The sequence below is a fragment of the Emydura macquarii genome, unplaced genomic scaffold, assembly GCF_026122565.2.
Source record: "Emydura macquarii macquarii isolate MOO-44397 ecotype Brisbane River unplaced genomic scaffold, CSIRO-AGI_Emac_v2 contig_587, whole genome shotgun sequence".
Lineage (NCBI taxonomy): Eukaryota > Metazoa > Chordata > Testudines > Chelidae > Emydura > Emydura macquarii.
The window spans coordinates 16,900,811-16,913,278 of NW_027130724.1; the positions used below are offsets into that span (position 1 = coordinate 16,900,811).

Consider the following 12,468-nt stretch of genomic DNA (forward strand, 5'->3'; position numbering starts at 1 on the left):
CCAATTTAATAAAAGCTGGGGGAGAAATTTTCATGCTGATGTTAATAGAACAAGTTTAATTAGAGTTCAACAGGATAAAGTGTCTTATTATTCCATACAGGCTCCCAGAGCAGGACTGAACCAGCAGCTTGGTCCAAGAAAGAGGCAAAATAAACCTAACAGACATGATAATCTTCATCAGAAGAGAAAAAGACAAGTTGCAGCAAGATCAGAAGGCTGTCATGCAAGCACAGTAAGTTGAAGATTTATGAAAAGCAAGTAAGTTTTAGTTCTGCTACCATTTCAGTGTTTGCCTATCACTGGTATTCTTTGATTACCTGACAAAATACTTCTCTGATCTAAAACGTCAAATTCTCTACGAGATAGGTAGTGGAGCAGGATAAGTAATTTATCCACAATTTCACCTGCACTCTGTCCATTAAATCCAATAGGATTACACATGGTAGTAAAGATAAACATGTGGAGACCTGAATTTCTCTCCACCAGGTTTACTCCTTACATTTCAGCCCACTGACCAACTTCAAACAAGCACCATTTTAAAAAATAGACAACTATTTATCTCCCCAAAATATGGAAATTCCACTTTCCCATTCTCTGGTATTACACTAGCTTTAAGTGCAGAATGAGCAATATTCTGCACCAGTGTCTGAAAAACTTAGTTTTGTTTGGGATTTTTTTGGTTTTTATATTTAATTAATTCTCTACTTATGGGTATCTCTGAAGCGTTAGGAGAGATTTGAACAAGTGACGTGAAAAACAGAAGATGGATATAAAAATAGTACCAATAACATTTTCTAAAACTCTAAAGCTGTTTTTCTGTAAAACACGAGGCACAGACAGAACACCTATGGAGTAGAGGGGCATCAAGAAAACATTAGCTTTCATTGGAATGATCTGCATAACCAGAATGTGGCAGTACCCATTCAGCTAATACCAGCAAAACCTTTACACCCACCATCATGCTTACCCACAAGTCGACATTAGAATTCTCCTTCCATATTATACTACACTTCAAACTCTGTTGTGCTAGCTATCAGAAGGTTGTGAGGAACAGAAGATATTGGGAGTTTATACTGGATTTCAGGTAATGGATACCAATTTATTTCCTTTAGCCATTAGTCTGCTCGGATATCTGGCTGAATGACATCAGGCAGCAGCCAAAGAACACAGTGAAAGAACCACGTACTCTGGTGTTCTCTGTACCCCAGAGATAGATAAACTTCAGCTGTGAAGAATGCATAAGTCCGCTCCTTTTGTGCTTTCAAAGGCAGAACTCCCATAGACTTCAGTATGAGTTTTGCATGGATAAAGATAGCAAGTTAGTTTGTAAGGTTCTCTGGGATCCTTCAGTACAAAGGGGGGAAAAATAATCAGTGTCAGCCTGACACTGGCAATCCCTGGTAGTTTTAAAAATATTGTTTGTGTAAACTTAAGCGCTTTTTATATATCTAGAAAAAGCGAGAGCGCAATCTTCTGGGTTGAGCTCTAAACTGTACTCTTTATTCTAAATAAAGTCAACTTTTTGTTTAAGAAAGGTCTTCACTTACATGATTCCTCTTGCTTTCTCCATCTTTTATAGATGTAAAAACAGTCTCAGAATAGATTGTTGATCCAGTTTTGTTATCTGTAACCTAATATGGCAAAACAGGAAAAATAAATAAGGATGTCAATTTAGTCCTCCGTTACTGTTTAGTCAGTATTACTCTGTTAATCCTATTTTTCATTTCCTGGCACTGGAATAGTGACTGCAGCTGGTAAAAGTAGATGATGAATCCTATTCTTTTCTGGAATATCATAGTAAAGAAGCTAATCAATCAAGCCTTGAACAGTGATCACTCTTACATTCTACATTAAGTACCATGTCTATATTCCATATTCTCCAGACATCACTATGCAGTGTGAAAAGTCACTACAGCAATGAAACAAAGCAAACAGTTATGCCACATTAGCAGTTCGGTGGGGAAATGGAAAATGGTTAATTATATAAGCAAATCATATCCAGTACAAGAAGTTTAGGAATTTAACTCTAGATTCTTGCAATACCTAAAATTTTTCAATATGTGACAAGCTCTTTTACTCTGCCAGAACAAAATACAGAAAGGATAAACCATTATATGAAGTGTCTCATACCTTGTCAATTTCCTGGTGGGTATGAATAGTTTTATTACCCATTCTGGTGTCTGTGTTGGATTCATTATGGTAGCTGGGAGGTAAGTTTTCAAAGTCAACTTCTGATGGGTTTTTTCCCTCTTCCTCAGCCTCCATCTAACAAATGCAATAAACTGGTGAGCAATACATTTTGCCTAAGGCTACAAATCAGCAATGATAAAACAGCAAGCCACACTTTTTGTCCTACCCTTAACCGTGTTGCATTTATCTCTATTGTATGAAAATGCTTCCTTAGCTACATCAAAAATGAGCATGCCACTTTTTAAATACAACAGAGAATGCTGTGTTATTATACTGGAACACCAAACTCTTGAGCTCTACGCTATTTAAAGTATGATAACAAGTCAGCCTTTCTGTGGATTTGAATGTCAGGAGGGTAAGTGGGTGCTGCAGAACTTAATATCCCTCATGGGCTGAAACTGAGTGAACATTTAATCAGTAGCTTGCCTATCTACCTTTTCTTGATAGACTAACACCTGAGGAAAAGCAGGAAAAGGTGTTTAGTGGCTTTGGATGAGGCTTTTTGTCCTTAAAGTCAGGATGAGGCCTCCACTAGCTTTTGATCAGGACCTGCATACCCAACCTTGCACTCCTTGTCACAGGCAAAATTCCCATTGTATTGGAGTGCAAGCTCATGCCTTAATTTTGTCCCATGAATTCCCAATGCTCTGATCACACTGGGAAGGTGATGAGAGCTCTTTGAATTAAAGAGTAAAAATGGAATTGAATTTTAAAGAATACAAAACTAGGAAAGGAATCTTTGTGAACAAGAAACTCCTGGGGACATTAACATTAGTGAAGTTCCAGATAAACTAGTTATTTACTCTACATTACCTCTAAAATACCGTAAAGTACACCAGGTTGATCTTTAGAATTTTTCCCAATGACGTGTGTGCCATGGGTGATAAGTTCTCTTTTTGAGTATCTGTCTTTTTTCTAACCATTTTTGCTGTGGTCATTAAGTGTGTAAAATTTATAATACCTTTATATGTCAGTTCTCTGTATATATTGTTATATAAAATTAGTAAGGATGGGGATTTACCATAGTCGGACCATAGCCAATTTTTCTTAAGCACTGACAAGGCACAGTTGACATTGTACAACAGATAAAGACATGGTCTCTACTTCACTGGGGCTTACAATCTAAATTAAACACACAATGGAGGACAGGTGTACAATATAGCAGTTGGTGATTTTAATACTTTTTAAGATTTGTTTCTAAGGTAGTTTATCACAGGAAAGCTTCCTGGATTAACTGATTTTTGAGAAGGGATTTAAAGAGAATTGTTAGTTTTGATACACAAAAAAAAAATCATAAAGGGCAGCATAGAAAGGTTTATAGCAGAGAATGGGAAAGAATGTAGAGAATGTTTCTGTGGATCACACACTGGACTAGGACTTACGGGTTCAATTCCTAGCTTTGCCACACATTTCCTGTGTGATCTTTGGCAAGTCACTTAGTCTTTGTTTCAGTTCCCCCATCTGTAAAAGGACTATACTTTCTCCCACTATGTCTTGTCTATTTACACTGTAAGCACTTCAGGGCAGGGACTCCCTCTTACTACATATTTGTATTTCCTAGCAAAATAGGGGACTGATCTCTGTTGAAGCCCTGAGGTGCTACTATAATACGAACAACGGATATGAGGAAGGCCTGTGTTAATGAAGGACACTAGGAGGAAATGATAGCAGAGATAAGCAAAAGTGAGGTTGTGTGGACACAACTGGAAGTGAGGACAAGAATTGTGAATATAAGTGCAATGCCCAAATGGTGGGAAACAAACATTGTCTGCAGTAGCTGCAGCATTTTGGCTCTCTGTCTTCATGATGTGCTCATAACCACAGTATGAGTGGCATCCCCCCTTCCATGATGCTTTACATTGTGGCTAGGCTGGGGGAGAATGAGGCAGGAGAATAGAAAGAAAGCGAGGACTAAAAGATGAACAAGGGTTATAATCAAGGGAAAAGTGAACATTTTTAGAGTATACAGAGAACAAAAAAAGGAAAAAATGTTAAGCAGGAAGAGAGTTTATAGGATAGGTGTGTATATAGCACAGAGAGAACGGTGTGAAAATTTTGCTGAGTGGCATCAATTATATCCTTGAAGAAACATGGAATCCTGCCCAGAGCGAAAAGAGTGAGTGTTAGGAGACAGATACAGATAAGAGCTGGCAAGGTTGAAGGCTCAGGAATTGATCTAGAGGATCAGTGCTGTTTTTCCAGGAAAAGGGGTCACACTCAAGGAGGAAGAACAAATGTGTAGAGAAAGAAGTCTGCATGGTGCCTTGATTTCAGGCACTCAGTAGCATGGAAACGGAAGCAGATATGACGGGTGAGTAGGACTGGGTGGAGCAAGTTAAGTGGGAAGGAGGCACCTGCTAACCACAGAGAAGCCCAATATTAAGAGACAAGAAGTCACAAATATAACATTTTAAGATGTTAATTACATGGCTATTTTGGACTTTAAAAAAAAGTCCAATCCAAAATTTGACCATGAATGCCTAAAATAATTAACCATGTATGCTAAATCCCTCTTAAAATATCATGTGTTTGCTTACAAAGCTAAATGTTGAGTTTGGTACCTAAAGATTTAAAAAGTTGGCCCTTAGTCACAAAAAAATTTAGTGACCTAACAAAGTTTATCTAGTCATAAGCCATTTGAAATTTTCTCCCCATTACAACAAAGTTTTTTTTTTTTTTTTTTAAATTGCTCACTGACTGAGAACAAGTTTCAGTCTAGAACAAATTTTTATAGTGCTATTAACCACTGAAAACAGCTATTAATGGAAACTGACACATTCTTAAGGATAGTTGTGCCTGAAGCATAGGACAAGGCTGTTTTCCACAGAATAAGAATTTAAACATAAAGAGGTTTTTATGTGAATTTTAATAGAGCTGGATGCAGATGGCAACTGTATAATGTAATAAATGTGAGTAAACCAAGGATAGAATAGCACACAGATCCCTTATTTCTATCTGCAAAAAGACAACATCCAGGAGGGGAATCTGCTCCAAAGTTACTACATTTTTAGGCAGCATCTTTAAGCTTCAGAAAGAGCTTTCAGGAGTAAATGGCTGCAGGGTCAGCCCTGTGACAAGAGCATGCTGATAGGGAGCCAAAGCAGAGCTACAGAGAGGCAGTCTGGGGGCACAGGGCCTCCCCATAGTTCACCCTCTGGCGGACAGCCTGTGGGAATCTGCAGGGGTTGGGGAAGAAGCTGCAGCCAGTGGAAAAATGTGGAGTAAACTATGAGCAAACAGCAGCACCTGAGCATAAGTTACTTGAGCTTTTAGTTCATTCTGCCTGGCTGACTGAAAGTGCAACTAAGATTCAGGGAAACGGATGGCTTGATGCAGCTGAAATATTAAGAAATAATTTCCATTGACTTATGATGCAACTGTCTAAACAAAAATACACTGCATTCCATTTCCGTGCTTCTCTACAGTGCTCCATGAGTACAGTACCAACACTAATGGAAGACTGTCAGCACTTTCATTATCAATATCAAGGGATTTGAAGTTGGGCAGTCTGACTGAAGGGTCTCAGCTCAACAGTTAATATAGCCATTTACAAAATAGTGTTTTTGCTATTTTAAAATGGTAAATTCTGCTTTTACATATTTGTCCAGTGCTCTGAGTGACTTCATCAGGAGTTGCATACAGATAACCAAGGGCAGAATTTGACCCTAAGAAAGGTGGGGTGGGGTAAGGGAAGGAGAGGAAAGAGGGAGTTAACTGGACAGTTTTAAGGTTACAAAACTTGTTTTAACAAATTAATTTTAGATCCAAATTTAGGCCCTGCTCCTAAAAGTTGCTGAATGCCTTCAACTACAATTGACTTAAGACTATAAAATATTTTAATCATTAAAAAAAAATAAACCCACCCAGCCACCAGAAGAAAGTTCAAAAGAAAAATATATTGTGTTCTGCACTTTCAATTCTCTAGTGGTATAGGTCAGGAGCAATTTACTAGCCTCTTGGAGCAAAGGGAGGGATTTGTGTGGGGATGGCTCTGAAACACAAGTCAAATACTCCATGCTACTCAGTTCTATAGATAAAGGCACAATAAAGTCCCTTATTTTGTTACAGCTGGAAGATACAGGCACAACCCTCACTGACTTAAATGAAACTTTGTCCACAGAACTATAACTATATAAGCCCCAAACACACACATTTAAGGGCCTGATGCAGCAAATGAATGAGCATTTCCCACCGAAAGCACTTGCTGAATCTCTAGCCTTAAACCAGAGCTAGGGAAATCGACGAATAACGTCTTGGGGGGGGGGAAGATATCAACAACCTTTTGGAATTAACAAAAATATAGCAAGATAAATCTAAAGGCCTAATACAAACACACTGTGGCACAGAAGCACACTACTGAAAGGCTTTTGCCTCTGGCAGAGATGGCCCTCAGAACCCTGGAGCATGGATGCTGAAACCAGACAACAACCTTCAGTCTTTGGAAGATATTAGTTGCTGAATCTATTGCTTTTCCTATTGACCAGCATTAGCAGGATTCCGGGATTTTGGCAAACGCTCACACCACACTGCAGAAATAAATCAGCGTTTATGGTTTGCTAAATGGGAAAGTCCCTCTTCAAATTGCAGAGACAAGAACTAATGATCGGGCAGCAGGGGATGGGGAAATATTTCAAACCCCCCAAAGGGCCACATACACACACACGCAATAGCCACACACCCCACCCCAAACGCGCGCACACAAACAGCTCCCACCCCTGAGGAACTAACCCTGCAAACAGGGGGAAAGCCCCATGCACTAAGGTGTGTCCCCCCCCGGGAGGGCTGGATCTAGGGAGTAGGTGGGCGGGGGAGCCTCACCTCTTTGACTGCGTTCCGCAACTTGTGCTGCGTGTCCTCCATCAGCTCCTCCACCTCGCGGAACATCTCGTTCAGACTGGCCTCCTCCTGCCGAGGGAAGCTCAGCTCCGGCTCCTCGTCCGGCGGCGGCTCCGCTCCTCCATCCGCCGCTGGGGCTGCACAAGCCGCCCCCAGCAGCAAGGGCAGGACCAGGAGCCTGGAGCCGAGCAGCAGCAGCATCCTCCTCCGCCCTGCGCGATCGCCGAAGGCCGGCCGCTGCGACCACCTGGGAAGGGAAGCAGCGCGCTGGCTGAGCCGGCTACAGCGGGCCCGAGGGAGCCCTGCAGCCTGCCACAGCGCCGCCTCGCCCTGCCGCTGGGGGCTGGGTCCCCACGGCGCGTCCCACCCTCCCACCGGGGCCTCCCACCGCTCTCCATTTCCCGCTCCTCCTTCCCCGGGAGACTCACGCTTGTCTCCCAGCACAGAAGCGCCGCTCGCTGAGCCGCGGCCGCCTCCCTAGCAGCCCTGGCCTGGGGTCGGTCGGTCGGTCGGTCCGTCCTTCCCCTCCAGGGGAAGGCGCGAGGCGGTGGCAAGATGCGCGCCGAGCTGCAACCCCAGCAAGCTGCGAGCGAGCGAGCGAGTGAGTGCAGCAAGCCTCGACCCCACGCCGCGCTCCCGGGGCTCGCGGCAGCTTCAGCCGCTGTTATTGGCTGCAGGCCGAAGCCAGAGTGCGCCCGCCAGCCGGGGACAGTGGGGGAGGGCCCAGGTGCCTGCCCCTTCTGGGAGCAGAGCGTGGGAGGCGAGCGGCTCGGTGCCCGCCTCCCTAATAGGGGGTGGCAGGCGCCCCGTCCCCACTCCCAGCTCATTCGGTGTGAACTGGGGGGGGGCCGGGGAATGTGGGTGCAGGAGCTGCCCCCCCCACCCCTAGGCTCTGCCTAGCCCAATCCCTCCGCAGGCGAAGCTGCTGCAGGGTGTATGTAAAGTGTGAGGGTCCAGGCAGCCCTTCCTGAGAAGAGAGGTTGGCTGCAGACCCCAGAGAGGCACCAAACTGGGCAAAGTCCATTCTGCTCCAAGCAGGGGCCCTTTGCCTCAAAATGGGCATATTATATTCGGGCCTCTGCTATCCAATGACCACACCCTGGCTTTAAAGGTTTTAGAGCAGCAAGCGACCACAGCGCCCACCCTGCAAGGCGCTATAGTCAGGGCTTCGTTTGTAATGAAAGAGGTGCTGGGGCTCAAGCAGTTTTTTTACTTTTCTAACTGACAACGGGGCTATGAAGTGCCAATTTACCTTCCTAACCGACACGGCAAGCCCAGAGGTGCCGGGGCTATGAAGTGCCAAGTCTAGAGGGGCTGGGGCTCAGCCCTGGCACAAATTAAGTACGGACTGTATGATTACTGTGTGCTTACCCTTGGCGATGTATGTGGAGATGTACAAGAGAGAAAAATAAAACCTGCCCCCTTTTACTTCTGCTTAACTTCACATTCCGTGACTTCAGTGGGGCTACTCGTGGTACTTAAAGTTTAGCACTTTGTGTAAATCTTTGCAATTTTGGGGCCTAAAAGACAGGACATGCTGGGAGACTCACAGGAAGGAATCATTTAAAAGAGTATCATCATTATTTTTCATGAACTCACAGTTTATGAGTGCTGTAGAAGAAGTGAACTTTTCTGTTTAACGTGATCCAAAGGGCCATCGTTTGTATCAGTGTAGGAAATCTCACCAGTGGTGAAGATAAGTTAGCGAAGGAAGGAGAATTAACAAAAAAGTGCAAGGTGTCCCCAAGTAGAAGTGCGACAATTTTTACATCAAGTGTATGGAGTGCTACTGGCAGGAGTGAGGAATGTGTGGACTCCTGATGAGCTGTCTTTTTTGCTCTCATGATAATGGGAAATGGGACACTCTGAAAAGGAGCCTCAGGAAGAACTACATGCTCCATTTTCTTTCAGTCATACAGAATAGACTGGGAAAGGGAGCGCTACAGTTAGTGGGGGTTGGGATGGCATCACGTGGCATCTATGCTTTTCTTTGCCCTTCTGCCCAGTGAGGTCAGTGCCTCACATCACCAAGTGCAAGGGGTTGCTGGCTGTTTTATGGTGGCAGTGCAGAGGAAAAGGATTAGAGGAAAGGCATTTCCTGAGTCTGGGGAGAAGGACTGTGGGAGGAGCTCTTCTGCTGTCTTTAGCAAAGACTTATTTACTGTGCCCCATTTTCATTCCCCCTTATTTTAACCCTTGCCCATACTTCCATATTCAAAGATGAGCCCAGCAGTGGGGTATATAAAAGAACACCATGGGCTGCATTTGGCTCGTGGCTGTACTTTAGCCACCTCTGGCCTCAAGTGTTGCATGCTAAGCTCATGAGGATAATCCTGAGTCCTGAAGCTCCTAGAATATATGTTTGCATTAGTGATAAAAAAAATGCAAAGAAACAGAAAGCATAAACAGAAAGGTTTGGGCTGGCCTGTGTCAAACAGCACCATAGTCCAGGCAGATTTTGCTCCCCATCCAGACATTTAAAGGCATTCCTATGGCTGGTATGGGACAGCCTCTGAGTTGTCTGTGTAAGCTGGCTGAAATGCTGGGGAAGAGAATTAGAACTTTCTGTACACTTTCAAATGGGAACCGTCACTGCCACTACAACTGATGAAGGGAGAAAAGAAAGCAGAAAAAAAACTCAGTGTAAATTTCAAACACAAAATTGACAGGGATTAGAGTATTCTGGTAAATATTAGAAAAATGATACAATTTGGTAACATTTTTAATTCCCTGGGGATCATGGCAGCTGTAGTTTGTCTCCTTTATAGGGTTCTCTTTTGAATTTCCTGCCCTAGGTCAGGTGAGTCATGCTACCCTATATTTTCTGCCAATTCCAATAAATTATTTCCTTTTGGTCTTCAATATTTCTTGTTTCTAGCTTACAAGAGGGACTGCTTTCTGGTAAGAAGGAATTTCTGCCTCTGCCATCTATTCAGCCTTCTTTTTCTTTTAAATTTTTCTTTCATTCCAAGACATAGTGTCATGTATTTTTATTACTAATTATTACTTGCATCTTTCCCATGAAGAACAACATCTTTTCCTCTCTTCTCCCCACCCTAGGAATTCCAAAGAGAGTTTGCAGCAGTCAGTGAACCGCTTGCAAGAGGATCCTGTTCTAAAGGAAAAATGGACTGGTAAGTTCCCTTAAAATATTTTATTTGAGGGGTGGGGGCAGGGGAATAAGTGAGCAATAACAGATAAATCAGGGCATTGAGACTAAAAACTTGTCTACATAGTGGGGTAATGCACTCTAGGGGTATGTGATTTCTAAAACACACTACTGTGTTGTGCATCAATTGGTCCAGAGACACTGGTGGTACACACTAAAGGTTTCCTTAGTGCACTTTAATGTATGAGTGATTTAATTTTTAGTTCAGGCAAACATTTCTTCATATATCACTTACTTTTCAAGGGTCTTCTGGTGGCCAGGATAATAAGGAAATAAGGCACACTCTGTGCTACATTTTGCAGCAAGCAAAATTGAGGCTAATCCTGTTTGTGGGAGCCAGCTTTACTCTATTTCTCAAATATTTTCCTTTTCATACAAAAAATGATCCTCTAAAATTCAAGTTCTGACTTATGTTCAGATATGCAGTGACATCTCAGGCCCTTTGAAATTAATGGGAGTTTTGCCATTGATTTCAGTGGGATCAGGGTTTCACCCGTAAGTAATACAGAAGCAGAATTTCCTGCTACAAGGTGAGTGCAAAATTACTGGGGATCTAGGGATTTATTGGACTCAATGGGGGCTACAAATATGTTCCTCCCGTTCAGTTACATCTTTGCAGTCCCAGTAGGAAATAGTTATTTATCAAAAATAGTGAGCTGCGACCCAGCAGCATTCTGTGTTTAAGGTCCTGGCATTGTGGAGTCACAATTATTTATTCCTCGGCTCACAGTGAGAAACTTGTTCGTAAAACCAGAAATGCATATATTGGTGTATAGGCAGGCAAAGCCTTATTTCAAGCTGGAGTAACTTCCACTGGTGCAAACAGCAGTTTATGATAGTGGTTGCATTAGGGCTAGTCTGCACTTAAAACTTACAGCAGCACAGCTGTATCAGTACAGTTGTGCTGCTGTAAGAGCACTTGTGTAGCCGCGTAACGTCGAGAGTTCTCCCGCCGTTATAATAAAACCACCGAAATGAGCGGCGGTAGCTGTGTTGGCGGGAGAGTGGCTCCCACCAACATAATGGTCCACACAAGCGCTTATGCTGGCAAAATTTATGTTGCTGAGGGGGGTGTTTTTTTCACCCTCTGAGCAACAAAAGTTTGGCCAGCATAAGTGCTAGTGTAGACAAGGCCTTAGTGTAATTACACAGGTAGCTGGTCACTGTCAGTTGGAATCAGGGAAAATCCAGTGTTGACAAGGCCTTAGATATAACAGAAGTTTCTGGCATAAGTAGAAATCCTTAGCAACAGACATTAGGAATAGATTTAGATTACTGTCTCACTGAAACATATAAGGAGGTGCTATCAATTTATCAGGACATTGTATCCTAAAGATTATTCTTTTTATCTATAGAGAGGTTTAAATAAATCTTCTAGGCAAATGACATTCAACCTTGATTTAATTAAGTGTATTGTCATGGGGCACACCACAGGGCTAATGCTCACCATTGATCTGGTGCCTCCTCCTGGCCACGCCGGGGATTAGCTCGTGAGGTCGATGCCCCCTCCTCTGTATTTGGATTGTGCTTTTGTTTCCCAGCTTCTTCCTCTAGTTTATGGTCCCCGATTCTCTATTTGTGAGAGTCTGCATTAGTTTTGCACAGACCGGTTCTGAGTGATTCCTGTCTGTTAGTCTCTAGAAATCAATTTGTGTGAGGTTGGTCCAGTGTTTTTACAGATAGAAATAAATATTCTGTGTGCAGCTCCTACACCCAGCTTTCAGGTGCTCTGAGGCTAGTTTATTACTCTTCAGTGTAAGGAAACGTATAGCATAGGTTGTCTTCCATTCCTACTCCTTGTTTCCAGCACTTTAGCCCAGAGAATGTTGTGTGAGAGTTATTCTTTGATTGTGTGTTTGTGTAGATCCCACATTGTGTGGATCACATGTGCCTCCTGTGCACAAGACTGGAACCTTTTGAATAGCAGTATCCACGGGGGCCACCCCTGTATCCTGCATGTTCTCGCACCCCTTCCACCTAAGAACATAAAGGGCAGAGAAGCAGCAATCGATCCCTCACCAATTCAGAATTCAGGATCGGAGGACTCTGAAAAAGCAGGGGTGGAGAGTGGGTCGTAGGATCCACACTAACAAGATCTTGAAGTTACTCCATGAAGCAGCCTTGCAAATTTGAGATATGGGGGTTTCCTGAAGCATGTAGCGATTGTCGCTTACGCTCTAGAGGAGTGAGTTTAATATTGGAAGGCAGACGTATATCACAGGGGTGGCCTAACTGTGGCTCGGGAGCAACATGTGGCTCTTTTACAGTTAAAG

The 12,468-nt window shown here is 43.2% G+C and overlaps 1 protein-coding gene across 2 annotated transcripts in view; it reads right to left on the reverse strand.

The window, feature by feature from the left end:
* Positions 1 to 7,387, reverse strand: part of DKK3 (dickkopf WNT signaling pathway inhibitor 3) — a 41,591-nt gene extending 34,204 nt beyond the window's left edge. Inside the window, exons 1-3 of one of the 2 annotated variants that reach the window (XM_067540826.1) lie at positions 7,009 to 7,363; positions 2,131 to 2,265; positions 1,548 to 1,631 (exon numbers count right to left, since the gene is read on the reverse strand). In XM_067540826.1, coding sequence (XP_067396927.1) covers positions 1,548 to 1,631; positions 2,131 to 2,265; positions 7,009 to 7,227 — 438 coding nt within the window. In that variant the 5' untranslated portion in view covers positions 7,228 to 7,363. Of the gene's footprint in view, positions 1 to 1,547; positions 1,632 to 2,130; positions 2,266 to 7,008 lie in introns of both variants that reach the window. The other variant, XM_067540827.1, reaches the window with a different exon arrangement.
* Between the last annotated feature and the right edge of the window lie 5,081 nt (positions 7,388 to 12,468).